The following is a 25,525-nucleotide window of genomic DNA, read 5'->3' as shown; positions in this document are numbered from 1 at the left end:
CTGACTAAGGAATATGTAAGTAAAAGACGACGTTCTCTGAAGATGTCCACCCTTTCGGAGGCAAGGACATGTTCAACAGCTCACACATTCTCCTCAAACATCCCCCCTTTTGCTTTAAGCAAAGTTCGGCCCCTGCATTTTTACGCAGAGGCTGCATCTCCCCTGAGCTTTGCATGAAACATATGCGTCAGGCTGGGCTCATAGAATCAAGATGGACTAGTTACTGAAGCAGCTGCCCTCTCTGGGCGCTAAAGGTCGGTCTGGACCACAACAAGTCCTATTTTATGAGAGACAGAGATTAATCAGGGACCACACTGCTAATGAACTCCACTGATAAAGCTGCAAAAACGTATGTTTGTGTTGGGGCTAGGTTGGCTGATTATGAAAATGAATGTTTGGCGTGAATCTGATGAGATTAAATACAGGGCAGAGGCAGAATTATCACTCTCTTTTATTCTCTGTTTATTTTTCTTGAATTCGATTGAAATCAATGAATTATGGATGAGATTTGTATTGCTCTGTTGTTACCTAAGGATGTTCTAGCAGGTACAGCATCCTTGTTGATCCAAAAGGAGACCCAGGAGAGGACAACGATGAGGGTGCAGGGGATGTAGGTCTGAATGGTGAAGTAACCCATCCTCCTGCTCAGGTCGAAGAAGACTGTCAGAACAACGTAGTCTCCTAAAGACGAGAGACAAGAGAGAAAGCAGAACATTGAATCACCATATGGAAATTACACTGAACTAAAATATAAACGCAGCAAGTAAAGTGTTGGTCCCATGTTTCAAGAACTGAAATAAAACGTCCCAGACATTTTCCATATAGACAAAAAGCTTATTCCTCTCAAATGGTATGCACAAATGTGTTTACATCCCTATTGGTGAGCATTTGTCATTTGCCAATGTGTATGGGGGGTGTATGTGCTGCTGAGGAGTATTTATGTCTGTAATAAAGCCTGGCTCCCCATTGGGTGGGCCTGGCTGCCAAGTGGTTGCCTTCCCAGGCCCACCCATGGCTGCACCTCTACCCAGTCATGTGAAATTCATAGATTAGGGCCTAATGAATTCATTTCAATTGACTGATTTCCCTATATGAACTGTAGCTCAGTGAAATCTTTGAAATTGTTCCATTTGCATTTATTATTTTGGTCAGTATACATAATATGCAGGAATGCAATGCAGTCAATACAACTTGAATCACCATAGAGAAATACATAAATGCCATAGTCAACACATAAACAGTAGACAGGAGTAGGTAAATATGTAGGATTTTAGCATTGTGTATACTGGAAATCCGATTTGCACAAAACATCCATCCTGAAGACTACATCTCCCCTTATCACAGGGTATCCCTGCCTCCTACACCTTCCGGGATCTGCTCTATTCTGTCTGTGTAACAGCTTTCCTCCTCGAAGAGGAGGAGCAGGGATTGAACCAAAATGCAGCGTTTGAATTCGACATAATATTTATTTACAAAACGGAAAAAACACGACAACACTTTCACAAACTACAAAACAATAAACGACGTAGACAGACCTGGACGACGAACTTACATGAAACACGAAGAACGCATGAACAGGAAAACTGACTACATAAAAGAACGAACGTACAAACAAACCGAGACAGTCCCGTGTGGCGCGACAAACACAGACACAGGAGACAACCACCCACAACAAACAGTGTGAAAACACCTACCTTAATATGACTCTCAATCAGAGGAAATGAAAACCACCTGCCTCTAATTGAGAGCCATATCAGGTCACCCTTTAAACCAACATAGAAACAGAAAACATAGACTGCCCACCCAAACTCACGTCCTGACCAACTAACACATACAAAAACTAACAGAAAACAGGTCAGGAACGTGACAGTCTGCTATATGGAGTTACAGAGTTCGTAAGAGTGCCAGCAGCTCGCCCTGCATGTGTAGGTTTACAGAGAGCTCACCGTATGTTGTACACTAATTGATTAACACCACGATGTAAGCCGTGTCAGAAACACTCCTGTCCCCTACTATAGTTTTGTGCTTGTAAGCCTGTGAGGCATCGAGCATACTCTCCGAGCCCCTTTTCTGCTCGGCGAGTGGGGCAGCGCTGCTTCTCAGATGGAATGAGAACAGCTGGCTTTATTAATAAAGCACCAAGCAATTTGGCAACCTGGTAATTTATCTCACGAGTAAAAAAAGAAAAAAGAAACACACGTTGTCTGCCATTTCTGCAAAACACCAACATCTGTGTGTGCACACAGCAGGACTTTGTGATCAATCCCAGGTTACACCTTTCCTCACCTCCACCCTGATGGCATCATTAGATAGCCGAGCACTGCGGCAGAGAGGGAGAAAGAGCACCATTACCGCTCATATCGCCATGTTATTTTCTGCTGATGAGGCAGTTGGTAGGAGGAGAGAGAGACATGAAGGATGATCTGAGGGGTCTGTGGTCCACTATTTGTTTTTATTAACATTACATAAGTTTAAGGCCTGGAAGTTGCACAGAGAGCCCCTGGCAGCTGAGAAACTGCCAGTTAATACATTTATTGAGCTTGGTCAGCAGTGGCCTAGCCACATTGCATTACCCTCCACTATTTATAATGATGGGCTTCGCCAACGGACTCAAATACTACCTTAGTGTAAGACACCCCCCGCTGCACAACAGTACAGAACATCTCTGGCAGTGTTTCCTACAGTCATTACAGAGAACAGTGCTCTCCTGATAGAGACTTGAGGTGAGGATATCGACCACCTCCTCAATTAGGGATCAAGGCTAATGTATCAGTATCAATACAATAATGCCTTCCCTTTTGTCCTGAAACACTCAGCGTTCTTGTTTATCACCTTGCTAATTTGTTTAGCACAGAACCCCATTATCTCTCACCACGGCAAACTTTATTATTCCTTCAATGGACAACACAAGAGTTGGAGCTAGCAAACGAATGAGAGGTAAAATGGAGATACGATAGCTAGATATACAGTTAAGGTCGGAAGTTTACATACACTTAGGTTGGAGTCATTAAAACCTGTTTTTCAAACACTCCACAAATATCTTGTTAACAAACTGTAGTTTCGGCAAGTCGGTTAGGACATCTACTTTGTGCATGACACAAGTAATTTATCCAACGATTGTTTATGGACAGATTATTTCACTGTATCACAATTCCAGTGGGTCAGAAGTGTACATACACTAAGTTGACTGTTCCTTTAAACAGCTTGGAAGCTTCTGATAGGCTAATTGCCATCATTTGAGTCAATTGGAGGAGTACCTGTGGATGTATTTCAATGCCTACCTTCAAACTCAGTGCCTCTTTGCTTGACATCATGGGAAAATCAAAAGAAATCAGCCAAGACATCAGAAGAAAAAAAATGTAGACCTTCACAAGTCTGTTTCATCCTTGGGAACAATTTCCAAACGCCTGAAGGTATCACGTTCATCTGTACAAACAATAGTACGAAAGTATAAACACCATGGGACCACGCAGCCGTCATACCGCTCAGGAAGGAGACGCGTTCTGTCTCCTAGAGATGAAGGTACTTTGGTGCGAAAGTGCAAATCAATTCCAGAACAACAGCAAAGGACCATGTGAAGATGCTGGAGGAAACAGGTACAAAAGTATCTATATCCACAGTAAAACGAGTCCTATTTCGACATAACCTGAAAGGTCGCTCAGCAAGGAAAAAGCCACTGCACCAAAACCGCCATAAAAAAAGCCAGACTATGGTTTGCAACTGCACATGGGGACAAAGATTGTACATTTTGGAGAAATGTCCTCTGGTCTGGTGAAACAAAAATATAACTGTTTGGCCATAATGACCATCGTTATGTTTGGAGGAAATGGCGAAGCTTGCAAGCCGAAGAACACCATCCCAACCGTGAAGCACAGGGGTGGCAGCATCATGTTGTGGGGGTGCTTTGCTGCAGCAGGGACTAGTGCATAAAATAGATGGCATCATGAGGTAGGAAAATTATGTGGATATATTGAAGCAACATCTCAAGACATCAGTCAGGAAGTTAAAGCTTGGTTGCAAATCGCTCTTCCAAATGGACATTAACCCCAAGAAAACTTCCAAAGTTGTGGCAAAATGGCTTAAGGACAACAAAGTCAAGAAAATAGAGTGGCTGTCACAAAGCCCTGATCTCAATCCTATAGAAAATTTGTGGGCAGAACTGAAAAAGCGTGTGCAAGCAAGTAGGCCTACAAGCCTGACTCAATTACACCAGCTCTGTCAGGAGGAATGGGACAAAATTCACCCAACTTATTGTCGGAAGCTTGTGGAAGGCTACCCAAAACGTTTGACCCAAGTTAGACAATTTAAAGGCAATGCTACTAAATATTAATTGAGTGTATGTAAACTTCTGACCCACTGGGAATGTGATGAAAGAAATTAAAGCTGAAATAAATAATTCTCTCTACTATTATTCTGAAATTTCACATTCTTAAAATAAAGTGGTGATCCTAACTGACCTAAGACAGGGATTTTTTACTAGGATTAAATGTCAGGAATTGTGAAAAACTGAGTTTAAATGTATTTGGCTAAGGTGTATGTAAACTTCTGACTTCAACTGTATCTGGTTAATCCCATTTACGCATTACATGAGTGCAGTAGACAGTGTGATGAACAAAGTACATAGGGTGTAGCTTTGATACACACACCACTGATCAACACAACCCAATCATGTTTCGATGGGGCTACGCACGGCACGGCAGCAGTGACACATCACACATTATCATGGCCCACGGCTCACCATTCCTGGCTCTCCTCTTTTCCTTTTTCTGTGTTTCAGTAAAAGCCCTAAAAATAGCCCTCCCAAATTATTTAGTGAAATGTAATATTGGGTCCTTGGCATGTGCTGCATAGGTCTCCCTCTATCTCTCCCTCCACCAAATCTACAAAGCTTCCGTGAGGGAAGTAGCCGGCTCATCCCAATGCATTTCTCAGTGCACTCCAGGACATCAAAGGGCCCTGTCTGCTTCTCCCTAATGACAGCCTAGCGTGTGCACACAAATGTCTGCATGCACGCACACACACACACACACACACACACACCTCAAAGCTCCTATCTTTCTGTCAGAAGATCTGATCTGTCAGCCCACAAGATAATGGAACAAATGGCGTAGGTGTAGAAATGCCTGTCCTCCTTTAATCTTCACACCGTGGGAATGCATGAAGCAACGCTACCTTCTCACAGGCAGGCAACTCTTTTGGTGGGACTATACCTAATATATTTATCATATTTCTTTTACTTCTCTTTGACGTGAGAAAATGCAAGGCCCTTATCCAGGAACATGAAAGCTTTTTGGAAATCGGCTCAATGGCTTTGGTTGGGTCGTGCCAATGAAGATGAACCCTCTTCAATATTCAGGTTGAGATACTGTAGATCTTGGATTAATTTAGCCTATGTGGGTTAAAATATTTCTCCCTCGTCTAGTGGTTAGCCTAACTGGTGGGCTATTGGTTGGAAATTTTCTGTTTTGTTCTATTCAAATAGACCTCTTGCTCTACTATAAAACAACATTTTTGAAAAAATGATAATGCTGTGAAAAATCCACCATATAGCCTAAACAATGACTCAAAATCGAACTCATTGTTTATATTGAGATATTGCTTTCTGTATTTGTATTAGTATAGCTGCACATTTTCCTGATGCAGGCAATTTAGTAAGAAACCTCACAGATGTAATCGTCTCCTCCTGTAAAGATTTATGGAATGCAATAATAACTTGGCAAGGAAGATCATTCAGAGCACACTGTTAAAACCTCTGGGACTGCTAGATAGAATTAAACACACAACACAGGCCTCGCTCTGCTCCTACTCCTACCATCCCAGATCCCACTGCAACAAGATTACTGTGGTAAAAAAGCAGTTCAATTTCCTATTGTAGAAGAAAAGAAATATTGTCTTTGGATGGGCGGAGGAAATGCTGAAACATCAGTCCCAGGAATGTTGCTGGCTGCATATTGCCGGGGCGACTGCTTTCAGGAGATGGGATATGGTAATCCCAGGTTGGGTTGCTGACTAGTAGAAAATCTGCTGCCACAGGAGAATCTCTCTCACCCCGGATAAATTGGCATGATGGAGACAGGCAGGCTTGGACCTGCGGCACATGTTGGCCGTCCCACGGTCAGAGGCATCTGGTGACAGGATGGCATGAGGTCTTGCTAGGGCCTCAGCCTCACTGTCAAGGGTTGGCTATGAGAAGAGACGGTATGCATAACCACAGAGCACAGTCTATGAGAAAGGATGGTAAGCAGTGGGCTCAGCTACAGTATAAGAGGGGATGTTGAGCAGCACAATACACTGGGGAGTGGGGACACAGCAGTTACAGTGTCTGTCTCGGGTCTTTATTAATGCCTATGTGCAGAGGATTATACAGCATGTCTTAGTCAGGGAATAGTGTGCCCGCTGTTCAAAGAGATTACCACCATGGTCTCAGGTCCAGGATCGGACTACCACATCTGGGGTTTACGTAACCACCCAGATCTGACTCCCAGTCCAGTCAGTCCCCACATCTAATACATTTATTTCCTTATCTTCCTCCGCTTGCTACCCATTTGAACTGGTTAAGGGGGAAGACTTATCCCCTTCACAGAACAATCAGAGTGCTGATGAGCAAACTCTAATCCCGGGTGTGCTAGGAAAAATAAGATAATCTGCAATTCAAAAAGACAAGATCTAATTAGTGAAGGCAAGCCAATGCGGTGGTTGTCGGTAGACCTGCAGCTTCGGCAGTAAGGAGATGCACCCTTATAGCTTAGAGGTATGCAGCACACAGTGCAATTAGGGCAGGCTTTCCAAACCCAAAACACAAGGCATGGGGTTTGTTCAATCATACTCATGCTGTCATTTTCTAGTTGTCATAGCAATGTTTTCTCTACGCACAGATCCATCCTCGCAAAGTAATACGTTTCGAGGGGTTTTTCGAGGAGCTCCTACAAGCTGAGAATATTTCACATTTCATTTGGACATGGGAAAGGTGCAAAATAGCTTACACGACAGCTCAGCTGTAGTAGTGGAATTATATCGCAGAGGTTCATGTTGAATGTACCAGGTACCACTATCTTAGAGAAAGGTAATCCTCTCATTGCCTGCAGTCTAAGTGATCTGACATCTAATGTATAGTCTCAGAAATGTGATGAAGAGATTACATACTATATTACAGTACTATGGAGTAGAGGTCGACCGATTATGATTTTTCAATGCCGATACCGATACCGATTATTGGAGGACAAAAAAAGCCGATACCGATTAATCGGCCAATTAAAAAAAAAAAAAAAAAGATGTATTTATATATATACTGTATATATACAGTGGGGCAAAAAAGTATTTAGTCAGCCACCAATTGTGCAAGTTCTCCCACTTAAAAAGATGAGAGAGGCCTGTAATTTTCATCATAGGTACACTTCAACTATGACAGACAAAATGAGAAAAAAAAATCCAGAAAATCACATTGTAGGATTTTTAATGAATTTATTTGCAAATTATGGTGGAAAATAAGTATTTGGTCAATAACAAAAGTTTATCTCAATACTTTGTTATATACCCTTTGTTGGCAATGACAGAGGTCAAACGTTTTCTGTAAGTCTTCACAAGGTTTTCACACACTGTTGCTGGTATTTTGGCCCATTCCTCCATGCAGATCTCCTCTAGAGCAGTGATGTTTTGGGGCTGTTGCTGGGCAACACAGACTTTTAACTCCCTCCAAAGATTTTCTATGGGGTTGAGATCTGGAGACTGGCTAGGCCACTCCAGGACCTTGAAATGCTTCTTAAGAAGCCACTCCTTCGTTGCCCGGGCGGTGTGTTTGGGATCATTGTCATGCTGAAAGACCCAGCCACGTTTCATCTTCAATGCCCTTGCTGATGGAAGTAGGTTTTCACTCAAAATCTCACGATACCTGGCCCCATTCATTCTTTCCTTTACACGGATCAGTCGTCCTGGTCCCTTTGCAGAAAAACAGCCCCAAAGCATGATGTTTCCATCCCCATGCTTCACAGTAGGTATGGTGTTCTTTGGATGCAACTCAGCATTCTTTGTCCTCCAAACACGACGAGTTGAGTTTTTACCAAAAAGTTCTATTTTGGTTTCATCTGACCATATGACATTCTCCCAATCTTCTTCTGGATCATCCAAATGCTCTCTAGCAAACTTCAGACGGGCCTGGACATGTACTGGCTTAAAAAGGGGGACACGTCTGGCACTGCAGGATTTGAGTCCCTGGCGGCGTAGTGTGTTACTGATGGTAGGCTTTGTTACTTTGGTCCCAGCTCTCTGCAGGTCATTCACTAGGTCCCCCCGTGTGGTTCTGGGATTTTTGCTCACCGTTCTTGTGATCATTTTGACCCCACGGGGTGAGATCTTGCTTGGAGCCCCAGATCGAGGGAGATTATCAGTGGTCTTGTATGTCTTCCATTTCCTAATAATTGCTCCCACAGTTGATTTCTTCAAACCAAGCTGCTTACCTATTGCAGATTCAGTCTTCCCAGCCTGGTGCAGGTCTACAATTTTGTTTCTGGTGTCCTTTGACAGCTCTTTGGTCTTGGCCATAGTGGAGTTTGGAGTGTGACTGTTTGAGGTTGTGGACAGGTGTCTTTTATACTGATAACAAGTTCAAACAGGTGCCATTAATACAGGTAACGAGTGGAGGACAGAGGAGCCTCTTAAAGAAGAAGTTACAGGTCTGTGAGAGCCAGAAATCTTGCTTGTTTGTAGGTGACCAAATACTTATTTTCCACCATAATTTGCAAATAAATTCATTAAAAATCCTACAATGTGATTTTCTGGATTTTTTTTTCTCATTTTGTCTGTCATAGTTGAAGTGTACCTATGATGAAAATTACAGGCCTCTCTCATATTTTTCAGTGGGAGAACTTGCACAATTGGTGGCTGACTAAATACTTTTTTGCCCCACTGTATATCATACACACACACACACTTTTGTAATAATGACAATTGCAACAATACTGAATGAATAATGAACACTTTTATTTTAACTTAATATAATACATAAATAAAATCAATGTAGTCTCAAATAACATGAGAACATATGTTAAAATGAACCACCAGCTTTCATGGGTCTTCAATATTCCCAGTTAAGAAGTTTTAGGTTGTAGTGCAGAAAGCAGAGCTTGTCTGCATGGTCCCCTGTCAGTCTGCTCCTCCGCAAAATACAGACCTTATTTGAAGTAGATCAAGACATTCTCTATGGAAGACATGAACGGTAAAATAACGAAGGAACCCCTTTCAAGTTCAGCCGCAAGTTATTACAGGAATTATAACGCGTCGACTATTTATCTCTAAACCATATACCTTTGACTAATCCGGGAAACTATCACCTCGAAAACAAAACGTTTATTCCATTCCGTATTTTATCTAATGGGTGGCATCCATGAGTCTAAATATTCCTGTTACATTGCACAACCTTCAATGTTATGTCATAGTAACGTAAAATTCTGGCAAATTAGTTCGCAAAGACCCTGACTCTGCGTGCAATGAACGCAAGAGAAATGACAGAATTTCACCTGGTTAATATTGCCTGCTAACCTGGATTTCTTTTAGCTAAATATGCAGGTTTAAAAATATATACTTGTGTATTGATTTTAAGAAAGGCATTGATGTTTATGGTTAAGTACACATTGGAGCAATGACAGTCATTGACTGATTGTTTTTTATAAGATAAGTTTAATGCTAGCTAGCAATTTACCTTAGCTTACTGCATTCGCGTAACAGGCAGGCTCCTCGTGGAGTGCAATGTAATCAGGTGTTAGAGCATTGGACAAGTTAACTGTAAGGTTGCAAGATTGGATCCCTCGAGCTGACAAGGTTAAAAATCTGTCGTTCTGCCTAGGCCGTCATTGAAAATAAGAATGTGTTCTTAACTTCTTCTTAATAGGGGGCACCATTTCCACTTTGGGAAAAAATAGTGCCCAAATTAAACGGCCTCGTACTCTGTTCTAGATCATATGATATGCATATTATTATTACTATTGGATAGAAAACACTCTGAAGTTTCTAAAACTGTTTGAATTATATCTGTGAGTAAAACAGAACTCATTTGGCAGGCAAAGTTCCAAACAGGAAGTGAAAATTCTGAAATGGGTCTCTGTGACAGGCCCTGCCTATTCAATTGCCTTGTATTTATGGATATGTATGCACTTCATATGCCTTCCACTAGATGTCAACAGGCAGTAGAATGTTGAATGAGGTGTCTGGCCTGATGTGGGACCGAATGAGAGCTTTTGGAGTGACAGGTCAGCCATATTGGCAGTATTTTGCTGCGCACCTGGGAGCACCATATTATTTTCTGCAATGCGTTAGGTAGACACGAAGAAATGCTCCGTCTGGGACGTTATTGGATACATATGAGAAAAACATCATAAAGATGGACCAGTTTATTCGACTTTTATTATGACTTTTGGAATTTTTCGTTCCATGCGCCAAACGTTCATGGACATGTGCGCTCCACTATGCTAGCCAAAGTTGCTAAATCGACAGAAGAAATGGACATTCTAAAAGAAAACAACGATTTATTGTGGAACTAGGACTCCTGGCACTGCATTCTGATGAAAGTTCATCAAAGGTAAGAGAATATTTATGATGTTATTTCGTATTTTTGTTGAATATGTGGACTCCAACATGGCGGAGAATGGCTGAGTGCTGTCTCAGATTATTGTATGCTGTGCTTTTTACTAAAGTATTTTTTTTAAATCTAACACAGCGGTTGCATTAAGAACCAGTGTATCTTTAATTATTTGTCCAACATGTATTTTTCAGCAAAGTTTATGATGAGTTTTTCTGTTAGATTACGTGACTCTCCAAAATTTCTCCGGAAATTTTGGTGCTATTTGTGATGATGGCTGCGTTGTAAAACCCAGATTTGTAGCTATAAATATGCACATTTCCGAACAAAACATAAATGTATTGTATAACATGATGTCATAAGACTGTCATCTGATGAAGTTGTTCAAAGGTTAGTGATTCATTTTATCTCTATTTGTGGGTTTTGTGAAAGCTATCTTTACGGTGAAAAAATGGCGTTGTGTTTTGGGCTATTGTGGTGAGCTAACATAAATATATGTTGTGTTTTCACTGTAAAACACTTAAAAAATCGGAAATATTGGCTGGATTCACAAGATGTTTATCTTTCATTTGCTGTACAACATAATGTTTGTTTTACAACATGTAAAACAAACATGTTTTGTTCTTTCTCTGTAATACTAGCCACCTAGCAATTTTATTTTATGGAAATTCATAGACAGAGATTGAAAGACATTTAGATTGTTCTTTTCAAAACTGAAATTACAATAAATATATACATAATTATTGACTAACATTACTGTAATTATTCGGTTATGATACTATATACCAGTGTGGTAATTCTACTAAACGTCTAATGATTAAAAGTTCTTAAAGAATCAACGTGCAACATTAATAAAAAGTACAATTAAAAAGGTAAAGAGATATGCTTTGAGGAAAAAGAGACATATTTTTTTACATGGAAAAGGGCATAATGATTATGGTTCTAGATTGCAAGAAAAAAGTTGTTTCAGCTGTTTGAAAAATGCTAAAATCCCCTGCTTCTGGATGGGGGCCTGACCCCCCCCCCTATCCTCACGTACTTCGTGCCCCTCTAAAACAATGGGTGCATGATGTCCCTGCTAGAGCGAAAAGGGGAGCCCTGGACTCCTCTCCTCGGGAACATGATGGCAATTTACTGAGCTCTCATAGACTTTGTTTGCCTGGATAAATTGATTATGATCTCTACGACTCTCCTCTCCTCCTACCTTGACTGCACTGCTTCTTGCAGCTTAAAACTCAATGTACTGATGATACTGGTACCGGGCTGGCTGCTGTGCTGTCTCAACAGTGTAGGGTTAGGAGTGGAGAGAGGACATTTAAGTAGCTAAGATCATAAAAATGTATAAATGGTCATAAATACAGCTCTGATAAATGTAACAGCTGCATAATGGAGTAAGATACTCAACAATTTTTTTATTTAAAAAATCCCTGAAATATTGACAGTATTATAGTACATGAACAATTGGATAATGAGAGACAGAAAATGTATGGAATCCAGACATTTTGGTGGGACTTCATGTATTCAATTCAATGTCAAATATAAAAAAAAATATTCTATGAAATTATATATATGGTGCTTTTATATGTTTTGTTAATATACTGATAGAATAATAATGTTTTAAAATACCAACTATTTTCATAAACATATGGAAATAATTGAATTATCTAGAATAAACCAATGCACATTTATTTGACAATAGGGGGAAGATAAAACATTTGCATGATTGTTGATACACCACATGACCAAGAGTATGTGGACACCTGCTTGTCAAACATCTCATTCCCCAAAAATTTGCATTAATATGGAGTTGGTCCCCCCTTCACTGCTATAACAGCCGCCACTCTTCTGGGAAAGCTTTCCACTAGATGTTGGAACATTTCTGCGGGGGCTTGCTTCCATTCAGCCACAACAGTATTAGAGAGGTCGGGCATTGATGTTGGGCAATTAGGCCTGGCTTGCAGTCGGCGTTCAAATTCATCCCAAAGGTGTTCGATGGGATTGAGGTCAGGGCTCTTTGCAGGCCAGTCGAGTACTTCCACACCGATCTCGACAAACCATTTCTGTATGGGCCTCGCTTTGTGCACAGGGGCATTATCATGCTGAAACAAGAAATGGACTTCCCCAAAGTTGGAAGCACAGAATAGTCTAGAATTTCATTGTATGCTGTAGCATTCAGATTTCCCTTCACTGGAAATAAGGGGCCTAGCCCGAACTATGGAAAACAGCCCCAGACCAATATTCCTCCTCCACCAAACTGTACACGTGGCACTATGAATTGGGGCAGGTAGCGTTCTCCTGGCATCCACCAAACCCAGATTAATCCGTCAAACTGCCAGATGGTGAAGCGTGATTCATCACTCCAGACTTGGCATTGCGCATGTTGATTTTAGGCTTGTGTGCAGCTGCTTGGCCATGGAAACCCATTTCATGAAGCTCCCGAAGAACAGTTATTGTGCTGAAGTTGCTTCTAGAGGCAGTTAGGAACTCGGCAACCGAGGACAGATGATTTTTACGCGCTACGCGCTTCAGCACTCAACTGTCCCGTTCTGTGAGCTTGTGTGGCCTACCACTTCGAGGTTGAGCCATTGTTGCGCATAGACGTTTCCACTTCACAATCACAGCACTTACAGTTGACCGTGGCAGCTCTAGAAGGGCAAAAATTTGACGAACAGACTTGTTGGAAAGGTGGAATCCTATGACAGTGCCACGTTGAAAATCACTGAGCTCTTCAGTAAGGCCATTCTACTGCCAATGTTTGTCTATGGAGAGTGCATAGTTGTGTGCTCGACTTGGCTGTCAGCAACGGGTGTGGCTGAAATAGCTGAATCTACTAATTTGAAGGGGTGTTCACATACTTTTGTTTATATAGTGTATGTGGATTTTTCATATCGGCTATCTTTTCTGAGTGGCGACATTACATCTAGTCAAACATCAAAAATGTTCTATCCCACAAAGGTTGTTGCTTACCCTTACCACCTGGGGGTGGCCCGTCAGGAAGTCCAGGATCCAGGTGCAAAGGGAGGTGTTTAGTCCCATGGTCCTTAGCTTAGTGATGAGCTTTGTGGGCATTATGGTGTTGAACCCCGAGTCGCTGGTGTGAAAGGCTAACACCTTACGCTGTGAACCAATCCACCCACTTGGTGGAAATTGCAACATGGCTCATATAGCGAGGATCGCTAACCTGCCCCTTTCGAACGGGAAAGCAAGTCCCCTTGCTTTGACTACTGAGCCCCCTTTACATGTCTGGGCCATGCGTTCCGATGCCTCATGACTGCCATCCCATTTCTGACACCAGTGTAGCGAACGATGGGGCAGGGAAGTGATCCCGGGTCACTGGCTTGATGGGCAAACATTCCTATGCATCGCACCAATAGGGTTAACCCACTTGGTGGGAATTGCAACGTGGCCCATATAGTGAGGACCGCTACAATATATACAGGTAACTTAATAGGGCATTGGGCCACCACTAACTGCCAGAGCCACCAGAATGCGCCTTAGCAATGCACCTTGGCATAGATTCTACAAGTGTCTGGAACTCTATTGGACGGATGCGACACCATTCTTCCACAAGGAATTCCGTAATTTTAGATTTTGTTGATGGTGGTGGAAAACACTGTCTCAGGCGCTGCTCCAGAATCTCCCATAAGTGTTCAATTGGGATGAGACCTGGTGACTGAGACACACACACACACATACACATGGAAAGAGATAGAAAGAGAAGTCCATTGAAAAAAAAAAAAACTCTTCAATTTCAAAATCTAGAGATAACTTGTTTATCTAATTGTGATGAGTTTTCATGTCATTTCGAAGCCTATATTAGGTGTTTGACGGAGTGAAAAACTTGTCGGACTTTCCCATTCATATGAATGTAGCCAAGCTAGCTAGCTAAGTCAACGCAAACAAAATGGCGTTTTAGCTCTTACATCGTTTTATTTTACAAATTATGGCTCATATTAAGTGTATTTACATGTGTATATATGAACCACGCTAAATATATCTATTTTAGAAGGTTACTTTTCATGAAATGTTTATCTAACGGTGCACTGCTAAAGGTTAGCTAGCTACCATTTCGCCCTAGGTTATGTTGTTGTTAGCTGTTGTCATGACGTTGCCTGTTTAGGTACATAAAGCCCATCCCCCTCTCCCTGCCACTCCCTGCCTCCCCCTTTCCTCCTTCAACACATGCTGTGGTCACAGAGAGACGTCGTAAATTCCTGAGAATCTCCTCATGGCCAAACAGTATTAGAGAAAGGGTAAACTTTCAGGACAAAGGGTTTTCTTCCACCTCACAGAACTTGAAGTACGAACAGATTTCATGTTCCTGAAAAAGTATAAAAGATCGGTGAAGATTCCAGCTATTAACATGTCCGTTTGTCTCCATGTGGGAAACTCATGGGAGACTGTCTGGCTACATTACCATACCGCTGTCTATATAATAACCTCAGATATGAGGTTTACATCTGATTGTTGTATAAAATGAATGAGTGAGTATGATACTGTTTGTATAATTGTGTAATATGATTTTGGACTGTTTAACCTCTAACACCTCCCAAACCCGGATCCGGGAGCACCCCCATCAGTAGAAAAGCTACTAGCATAGCCTAGCATAGCGTCACAAGTAAATACTAGCATCTAAATATCATTAAATCACAAGTCCAAGACACCAGATGAAAGATACACATCTTGTGAATCCAGCCATCATTTCTGATTTTTAAAATGTTTTACAGGGAAGACACAATATGTAAATCTATTAGCTAACCACGATAGCAAAAGACACAACTTTTTTTTCCCACCATTTTTTTCCTGCATAGGTAGCTATCACAATTTCGACCAAATAAAGATATAAATAGCCACTAACCAAGAAACAACTTAATCAGATGACAGTCTGATAACATATTTATTGTATAGCATATGTTTTGTTAGAAAAATGTGCATATTTCAGGTATAAATCATAGTTTACCATTGCAGCCACCATCACAACTCTCACCAAAGCAACTAGAATAACGACAGAGACCATCGTGTATTACCTAAATACTCATCATAAAACATTTCTGAAAAATACACAGCGTACAGCAAATGAAAGACAAAGATCTTGTGAATCCAGCCAATATTTCAGATTTTTTAAGTGTTTTACAGCGAAAACACAATATAGCATTATATTAGCTTACTACAATAGCCAACCACACAACAGCATTGATTCAGGCCAACAATAGCGATAACGAATAAACCAGCAAAAGATATACATTTTTTCACTAACCTTCTCAAACTTCTTCAGATGACAGTCCTATAACATCATATTACACAATACATATAGAGTTTGTTCGAAAATGTGCATATTTAGCGGCACAAATCGTGGTTATACAATGAGAAAAGTAGCCAAGCTGCCAACAATATGTCGGGAGAAATCTTGGGAGAGGCACCTAATCTAATCAGTAACTAATCCTAAACTTGACTAAAAAATACAGGTTGGACAGCAAATGAAAGATACATTAGTTCTTAATGCAATCGCTGTGTTAGATTTTTAAAATTAACGTTACTACGACATACAGCGTGCGTTAAAGCGAGACCGCACCGAGATTAATGGCGGAATATGAGTTTAACATTTTTCAACAGAACAACGAATTAACATCATATATAGTTCTTACTATTTGATGAGCTTCCATCAGAATCTTGGGCAAGTTGTCCTTTTTCCAAAAGAATCGTTGCTCGGTTGTAGATTGTCGTCTTCAACGTTGGAATTAGCAGTAAACATTAGCCATGTGGCAAAGACGTGTCCAACTCACTAAAACGCAGCACTAATAAATATCCGAAAATCGCAATATACTGATATAAACTGATATAACTCGGTTTAAAATAACAACATTATGATGTCTTTAACACCTATATCGAATAAAAACAGAGCCGGATATATCTAAGGGCTATAACGGGAGCTTTCTAGAACGACACCCAGACGTCCTTTTGCGTCAGGGCGAGGAGAAGAAAGGGGGAACCCCACGTTGCCAGCCCATTTATAAGCTCTCAGATCTGCCCAGCAACTCCATTTCAATTCTCACTATTCGCTGACATCCAGGGGAAGGCGTATGCAGTGCATCTCAACCAATAGAAGACAGGTAAATTAATAAACCCACCTCAGAACAGCCAGCAGAATTCAGCATTCTCACATCCTCATAGGAAAATTGCTCTAACTCCAGTTCTGTTTTACTCACATATATAATTCAAACGGTTTTAGAAACTAGAGAGTGTTTTCTATCCAATAGTAATAATAATATGCATATTGTACGAGCAAGAATTGAGTACGAGGCAGTTTAATTTGGGAACGAAATTATTACAAAATGCCAACAGCACCCCCTATTGAGAAAAGGTTAACCATACCACGTGGTTAAACTCTTAGACGAATAAGAACAAGTCTTAGATATTGACTACTAGTCTGCAGCTAGGAATTCAGTATCATTGAACTCGAAGAACAACAACCGCCGAAACATCCATTCTATAACGAATGTCACTCTGAACTATCCACAATAACCAAGACAGAGACAGAAGAAACTCCAACAGAAACTAACTTTTCTCCAGCGATCAAGACGACACACTGAGCGTAAATATATATATATTGATTGCAATTGTTCCCGAATGAGTGAGCGTTCATGTGTAAAGGATTAGCATGTCAATTGTTATAGTTATGAACTAGTCGACCCCCAATTTTCCCTTTGTCTAACAAGCCGCCATGCCGGTTCAGCCCACTAGGGCATATTTCTCCCATCATTTCATGTAACCATTTTAAGTTTGTTTGTTTGTTTATGCATTTCTGTGAATTACTTAGTTAGTAATAAATAAATGATTTAAGACAATTGATGTATGGATGACTCATAGTGAAGACTGGGTTCGTGCAGATAACCAACAATTTACGACGTTTGGAATGAGACTAACGTGAGGTAAAATAAATAATTCATTAATCAGAAGACTATTGATCAGATATGAAAATATCGCGTAATCCCTAATTACAGGAATCTTTGATATAAACTATAAGTCTTCAATTTAATGACAGCAAAGACACGACACTGTCCATGGGTTTTTGATACATTTAATACATAGGTGTCTTTTACAATTTGTTTGTACAATTAGCACTGTATAAATAAAGTTAATTAGATGTTCTGTTGTTGCCTACACAATGCATGGGTGTATATTTAGCTAGCAGGTGGTATTGCACACCACCATCTTTAGTGAATAACAAACACTAGCTAGCTAGCTAAATTATTAGTTGAGAGCTAAAGTAGCTATATGTCATGAAGACATTCAGAAAAAAAACATTTTTTTTTGTATTTGAGAATGTGTGCATGTGTTTGCTATTGGTATCTAGTCTTAGCTTTCAGTGTATATTTTTTTAGCGGGAACACTGCATTATTCTAATTTATGTTCTTTACTTAGCTAGCTATTTCTTTGAGAATGTAGCTAGTTGCGTCTGCATCCAGGGGTGGAGGTGAAGACCTTGAGGGAGAATGCTAGAAACAAACTTTGAATCTAACCTCCTGTGAGGGACCTCAACGACAGAAGGCCTGTTCCAGCCCACTCACATAGAATTACAGTTAAATTACAATAGTTCAATAATCAATGTAATGATTGATCATTATTCTTTGTTGTCTTCATCTGAGATATCATGGCTCTAGTAGCTTTGCCTATGTGCATTAACTTCGTTTTTTAACTAATCAGGATGCTGAAGAGTATAGAGGACCTTTATCAATACCTTTATCAATATGCGCTGAAGGTCTTTGTGGTCAACAAATGGACGAGGGACCATAATCCAGAGCATTTGGAGATCTGCATCCAAGGAGCCAAGGTCTTGAACAGTCTTTCTGAGGCAGTATAGTTATTTTGAAACTGGGTTTGATGCTTTCATTCATTCAACAACGTTTCATTTTTTGATACATTATTCTGTTCTCTTTTAGACAAGCCACATGGAAAATTTAAAGATGCGACAATAGTCAATAATAGGGATTGGATGAAGCTCGGTGTTAAATCAAAATCTTCCTTTCACCATATTTAAGCCCATATGACACCAATCTCGATGAAAAATCCTAATCAACTTGATTGGAGGTCCACAACACACTCGCCATGAGCCGCTCAGCCGTTACCAAGAACCACATACCGTATTTGTTAACAGGGTCATTAGCAATTGATTTTTCTGAATATTTATTGCGCTTACCTTGCTCAAATTCGAGACATCAGATTAAAACGAGACTATAGCACCCATAAAGTGACCATTGGACAAAAGAAATTGCAGATTTACTAAGTTTGTAGGTGCAACATTTTTATTAAATGTATAATTTATTGCTCTCACATGCTCATTTCTGTCCGTTAAGAACCAACTATGTGCTACCTTTTCATAGCATTTCTGAAAATGCTAACATCTCTTTTAGCCGAAACTCTAACACAGGGTTGGTTGCTCGGCAACGACACAGATGCTTGCACAATGCTGCCACTGCCAGTCATAAGAAGTGTATGCGAACAAACCTAGGCTACTGTTTATAGCTAGCTACGTATATGGTGGTATTAAAGCTTAGGTTAATCAATAAAGGCAAACAGATATTTTGATTAACTAGGTAGCTAATTTTACGTAGCTAACCTTAACTTGATTGTACAAAGCCTAGCAGCTAGCTTATGTACCTAGCTAACAGTAGTCAGTTGAAAGCATGCTAGCTAACACACAGCCAATGAATGTGTTTTTGTTTTGATTAGTTAGCTAGCTAGCTAATGGAACGTTATACCAGTCAGATGAGAGCTAACGTTGGCTAGGTAGCTAACCAACAAGTGAGGAAAGCTATCTAGCTATAATTTTCAAAGTAAGGTTTTTCACATAAGGCTGAAGTTGTGTAAACTGCTGATCTAGACACTTGTGTGTAATCGGAGCACAAACAAATATGTACAAATAAACTCGTGAACGTCTTTGGCTGCTATGATAGCCAATTAACTTTAGCTAGTTAAGTAAACTTAGCCAATATAGGATTGGATTTTTTTTCATTTTTTTTTTTCTCTCCCACCTATATTTAACCAGGTAGGCAAGTTGAGAACAAGTTCTCATTTACAATTGCGACCTGGCCAAGATAAAGCAAAGCAGTTCGACACATACAACAACACAGAGTTACACATGGAGTAAAACAAACATACAGTCAATAATACAGTAAATAAGTAAATACAATAGAGCAAGTAAAACACTGGAATGGTAGATTTGCAGTGGAAGAATGTGCAAAGTAGAAATAGAAATAATGGGGTGCAAAGGAGCAAAATAAAGAAAGAAAGAAAGAAATACAGTAGGGGAAGAGGTAGTTGTTTGGGCTAAATTATAGGTGGGCTATCTACAGGTGCAGTAATCTGTGAGCTGCTCTGACAGCTGGTGCTTAAAGCTAGTGAGGGAGATAAGTGTTTCCAGTTTCAGAGATTTTTGTAGTTCGTTCCAGTCATTGGCAGCAGAGAACTGGAAGGAGAGGCGGCCAAAGGAGGAATTGGTTTTGGGGGTGACCAGAGAGATTTACCCGCTGGAGCGCGTTAGCTAATGTGTCTGGCCAGTGTATGCACCACAATAGATTATACTTTCTTACACAAAGCATTACGTTTAAAACCACCAGACTTTGGGCAGCTGCCATGCTACTCACGTTCATTTGCATTGCACAGACCAAGCTAAGCACGGTAAGATGAGGTAGCCAGATTTCAGACAGGTAAAACACTGCAGTTAGCTACACTGCATTTCCTCGAAGAACAACCAAGACCACTCAAACCATAGTCGAGAAAGTCAATTGTTTTGTTAAGAAACAGTAAGCTAGTTATGAACCGCATAGTAAACGGCTTAACCCCAAATGCACACGTAAACAGGACCTCAGTTGTGCAGACTTGACTGACAACATCACTATTTCAAACATGTGTAGAATAGATTTCAGCTCCGACATAAGCTCTTTCTCCTGCTGTCTTGTCATTCTTATAATACAAATGTGTGCTGACTGGTCAACACAGTGTCAAGTTACTGTTCACTGTGTTCACAGAAAATCTGAAGTCACCATGCACAAGTAAAAAGTAGCCAGGGGCCTGCACACAGTGCACCAGTGTAAAACAACAACATCAAAGTCACTGCATGCGCAACATGCTGTGTTGCAGCCTGATTCCATAGACTAGATGTAACATAGTAAACGTAAATCTGGGACACTGAAATTAGTACATATATTAGCTTTGGTATTGTTACTTAAGACAGAAGGCTACTTAAGGCAAAAACAAGAGTGGTTGGTTGGGAGGAAGGATGGGCATATAACACAAATGTCTAGTAACCCAAAGGTTGACTTTCCCAATCTCATTATAGAACACTTTATTATTTTAGCTAATTACCACATTTGCAACTACTTACTACTTTTTAGCTACTTTGTAACTAGCTACTGTAGTAGGTCAAAGCTGTTTGCTGGAAAACCTTGGTAGAGCATGGGTGGAATAGGCATTGTGGTGCTCATGTGAATTTCCTTTCTTTTTCCACTTCAGACCAATGCCTATTCTTACTTAAAACATAGATTTTAGTTTTGAACAAAGTTTACACAGGGAAACAACAGCCATTTGTAAACATTATGTTATTTAACTGAACTCATTACATATTTTATTTTTATGCTGTAACTTTAACACCTGTTTAATAGTCATGCTGTTAACATTATGTCAATTTATGTTAGTGTAGATTCAGGGCTGTGGTATAGAAAGGCATGACAGTGTTATGACCATAACCATACTGTGCATGTCACGCCCTGACCATAGAGAGCCCTTGTTTCTCTATGGTGTAGTAGGTCAGGGCGTCACTAGGGGGTATTCTAGTATATAATTTCTATGTTGTGTTCTAGTTTATATTTTCTATGTTTGGTGTTTTGTATGATTCCCAATTAGAGGCAACTGGTAATCGTTGTCTCTAATTGGGGATCATATTTAAGTAGATATTTCTCCCACTTGAACTAAGTAAATACACTTTATGACACTGTCATGAAGCATTATGACCACCCTGTGTCACTTTACTTGGACTAAGTAAATACACGTTATGACACTGTCAAGAAAAATATTGCCAATTCAGGAAATGTTATATAACAAACATACTGTTTACATGTAGGCTATGTTGTAATGGAATGACTTGCCTTGTGGGGTAGCCCAAAAAATAACACAATATTTGCCACAATAGGTCTAAATGTATTTGTCATGACAGTGTTATGACAATATTAGGAGTGATTATGACAAGTTGTCAGCTGTTGTGACATATGACATGGTTTTAGACTGTTATAACATGTCATGATTCTTCAAATAAAGTGTTATCAAACTTTTATATCTACGATTTCTGATGACAGCCCCCATTCTTTTGTGACATCGTTTCACACTTTTCCCAATAGTAAAGTCCAGGAGAAAAGGTGATTTGCACAGGTAATAGTGTGAATATTTTGAACGCAACCGTGAAGTGACAATTAGTTGACGAATAAGCTGAAGAAAAATATTAACGCAACATGTAAAGTGTTGGTCCCATGTTTCATGAGCTGAAACAAAATATTCCAGAAATATTCAATTTTTCTCATATTTTGTGCCTGTTAGTGAGCATTTTTCATTGCCAAGATAATCCATCCACCTGATAAGTGTGGCATATCAAGAAGCTTATTAAACAGCATGATCATTACACAGGTACACCTTGTGCTGGGGACAATAAAAGGACACTCTAAAATGTGCCGTTTTGTCACACAACACAATGCCACAGATGTCTCAAGTTTTGAGGGAGCGTGCAAATGGCATGCTGACTGCAGGAATGTCCATCAGAGCTGTTGCCAGAGAATTTAATGTTCATTTCTCTTCCATAAGCCGCTTCCAACGTTGTTTCAGAGAATTTGTCAGTACGTCCAACCGGCCTCACAACCGCAGACCACGTGTAACCACGCCAGCCCAAGACCTCCACATCTGGCTTCTTCACCTGCGGAATCGTCTGAGACCAGCCACCTGGACAGCTTATGAAACTGAGGAGCATTTCTGTCCTTTTGTAGGGAAAGACTCATTCTGATTGGCTGGGCCTGGCTCCCCATGGCTGCTCCCCTCCCCAGTCATTATGGCCTAATGAATTTATTTCAGTAAAATCGTTGAAATTGTTGCATGTTCCGTTTTATATTTTTTCCATTATTCACTTCTGAATCAGCCAAATTATGGCTTAGAGAGGTGAATTCTCAGGTTTGTATGGCATGAGCCTTGCTACATGAAGTGATATTAAAGTGTGTGCTGGCTGGGCTAGTCTAGCCCCCTGATGGTCACCAGTGCAGCTCTCCCAGCTCTCCCAGCTAAGATAATGATATGTCAGGATGTGGCAGCATAGCAGCCTTGCCTTGCCGACTGCACCAGAAGACACTGGGGAGCGGGCCAACCAGCAGCTCCCTAACAGCCTGGCCTGTTTATACACTATACCCCTCTCGCCTCGCAGCCTCCATCTCGCGCCAGCAACAAACAACTGTCACGCAGCCTCAAAATGTCCCACACTCACAAATGATTTCATTTCTGCTCAATGTATTCCTGTGTCCTAGTTTATTTCTCTGACTCGATCCGAGGCAGCATGCTGCGGTTACACTTCAGAAAATGAGGGAAAGAATCAGTGGAAAGTCAAAACTGTTTGGAATTTCAAATTTCAATTTGTCTGTTTCTCTCCAGCCCCCTGCTCCCTGTTTCACTCTCTCTCTATTTCACTATTCTCTTTACTCTCTGTTTTGCGATATCCCCCTCTCTGGCGCTACATAAGCGCCTAATATGCAGGTGTTAGTCAATAGTGAGGAAAACAAGCAGTTATTTTCCCAATGCAAACTCTTCTTTGGCTTATCAGGAGCATCAATGTCCAGGTGTTAATTATAGGCTTATTAGACTGTCACAGGCTGGACGTGGAGGGAGGTATTTTACTCAGCAGAGAGGATTGTGTCTGAATCACAGCCTAAGGCTCCACTCATCTACTCTTCTCATCACTGGCATCACCCAGGAGGAAGACAGAGATTCAGAGACTTGCTCCTATAGGAGCACAGCTGTTCTGCCTTGGTAAATTGATTATGCAGTACATTCGAAAAGTATTCAGAACTCTTCCCTTTTTCACTTTATTTGGAATGGCAAGCCAGACAAAATAAAACATGCTCATTTATATAATGAATATGAGTTTGGTATTGGTATTTTATTAGGATCCCCATTAGCTGTTGCAAAAGCAGCAGCTACTCTTCCTGGGGTCCACATAAAACATGAAACATGACCAAATACAGAACATTAATAGACAAGAACAGCTCAAGGACAGAACTACATCAATTTAAAAAAATACATACAGTGCCTTCGGAAAGTATTCAGACCCTTTGACTTTTTCTACATTTTGTTATGTTACAGCCTTATTCTAAAATGGGTTAAATAAAACATTTACTCAGCAATCTACACACCATACACCATGATGACGAAGTGAAAAAAGGCATTTAGAATTTTTAGCAAATTTATTACAAATTTAAAAAATAAATATCTTATTTACATAAGTATTCAGACCTTTTGCTATGAGACTCAAAATTGAGCTCAGGTGCATCCTGTTTCCATTGATCATCCTAGAGATTCTACAACTTGATTGGAGTCCACCTGTGGTAAATTCAATTGATTGGACATGATTTGGAAAGGCACACACCTGTCTATATAAGGTCCCACAGTTGACATGGCTTGGTTTTTGCTCTGACATGCACTGAGGTCGAAGGAATTGTCGGTAGAGCTCTGAGACAGGATTGTGTTGAGGAACAAACCTGGGGATAGGTACCAAAACATTTCTGCAGCATTGAAGGTCCCCAAGAACACAGTGGCCTCCATCATTCTTAAATGGAAGAAGTTTGGAACCACCAAGACTCTTCCTAGAGCTGGCCGCACGGCCAAACTGAGCAATCAGGGGAGAAGGGCCTTGGTCAAGGAGGTGATTGGACATATTTGGACCCCAGGAAGAGTAGCTGCTAGAATTCCTCTGTGGAGATGGGAGAATCTTCCAGAAGGACAACAATGTCTGCAGCATTCCACCAATCAGGCCTTTATGGTAGAGTGGCCTGACGGAAGCCACTCCTCAGTAAATGGCACGGCAGCCCGCTTGGAGTTTGTCAAATGGCACCTAAAAGACTCTCAGACCATGAGAAACAAGATTCTCTGGTCTGATGAAACCAAAATTGAAATATTTGGCCTGAATGCCAAGCGTCACGTCTGGAGGAAACCTGGCACCACCCCTACGGTGAAGCATGGTGGTTGCAGCATGGTGATGGTGTGGTGATGTTTTTCAGCGGCAGGGACTGGGAGACTAGTCAGGATCGAGGGAAAGAACAACAGAGCTAAGTACAGAGCGAGATCCTTGATGAAAATCTGCTCCAAAGCGCTCAGGACCTCAGACTGGGGCGAAGGTTCACCTTCCAACAGGACAACGACCCTAAGCACACAGACAAGACAATGCATGACTGGCTTTGGGACAAGTTTCTGAATGTCCTTGCGTGAACCGGATCAAAAATCTCTGGAGAGACCTGAAAATAGCTGTGCAGCGATGCTCCCCATCCAACCTGACAGTCGTTGAGAAGATCTGCAGAGAAGAATGTTAAAAACTCCCCAAACACAGGTGTGCCAAGCTTGTTGCGTTATACCCAAGAAGACTCGATGCTGTAATCACTGCTAAAGGTGCTTCAACAAAGTAATGAGTAAAGGGTCTGAATACTTATGAAAATGTAATATTTCTGTTTTTTGCAAACATAAAAAAAAAACTGTTTTTGCTTTGTCATTATCGGGTATTGTGTGTAGATTGATGAGGGAAAAAAACGATTTAATCAATTTTAGAATAAGGCTGTAACGTAACAAAATTTGGAAAAAGGGAAGGGGTCTGAATACTTTCCGATGCACTGTATACAGTGTGTATCCTTCCTAACCCTTTTAACACAAAGGTACGTG

At 40.7% G+C, this 25,525-nt stretch overlaps 1 protein-coding gene across 3 annotated transcripts in view; it reads right to left on the bottom strand.

Moving 5' to 3' along the window:
• LOC120032093 (gamma-aminobutyric acid receptor subunit gamma-2) overlaps positions 1-25,525 on the bottom strand; it is a 69,802-nt gene that overhangs the window by 12,018 nt on the left and 32,259 nt on the right. For all 3 annotated transcript variants that reach the window (XM_038978037.1, XM_038978045.1, XM_038978051.1), the window contains exon 7: positions 529-681. In XM_038978037.1, coding sequence (XP_038833965.1) covers positions 529-681 — 153 coding nt within the window. The remainder of the gene's footprint in view (positions 1-528; positions 682-25,525) is intronic.

The sequence above is a fragment of the Salvelinus namaycush genome, chromosome 3 (assembly GCF_016432855.1).
Source record: "Salvelinus namaycush isolate Seneca chromosome 3, SaNama_1.0, whole genome shotgun sequence".
NCBI classification, from domain to species: domain Eukaryota; kingdom Metazoa; phylum Chordata; class Actinopteri; order Salmoniformes; family Salmonidae; genus Salvelinus; species Salvelinus namaycush.
Note: the sequence above shows the minus strand (reverse complement) of the source record. Positions and strands in the feature narration are given on the sequence as shown.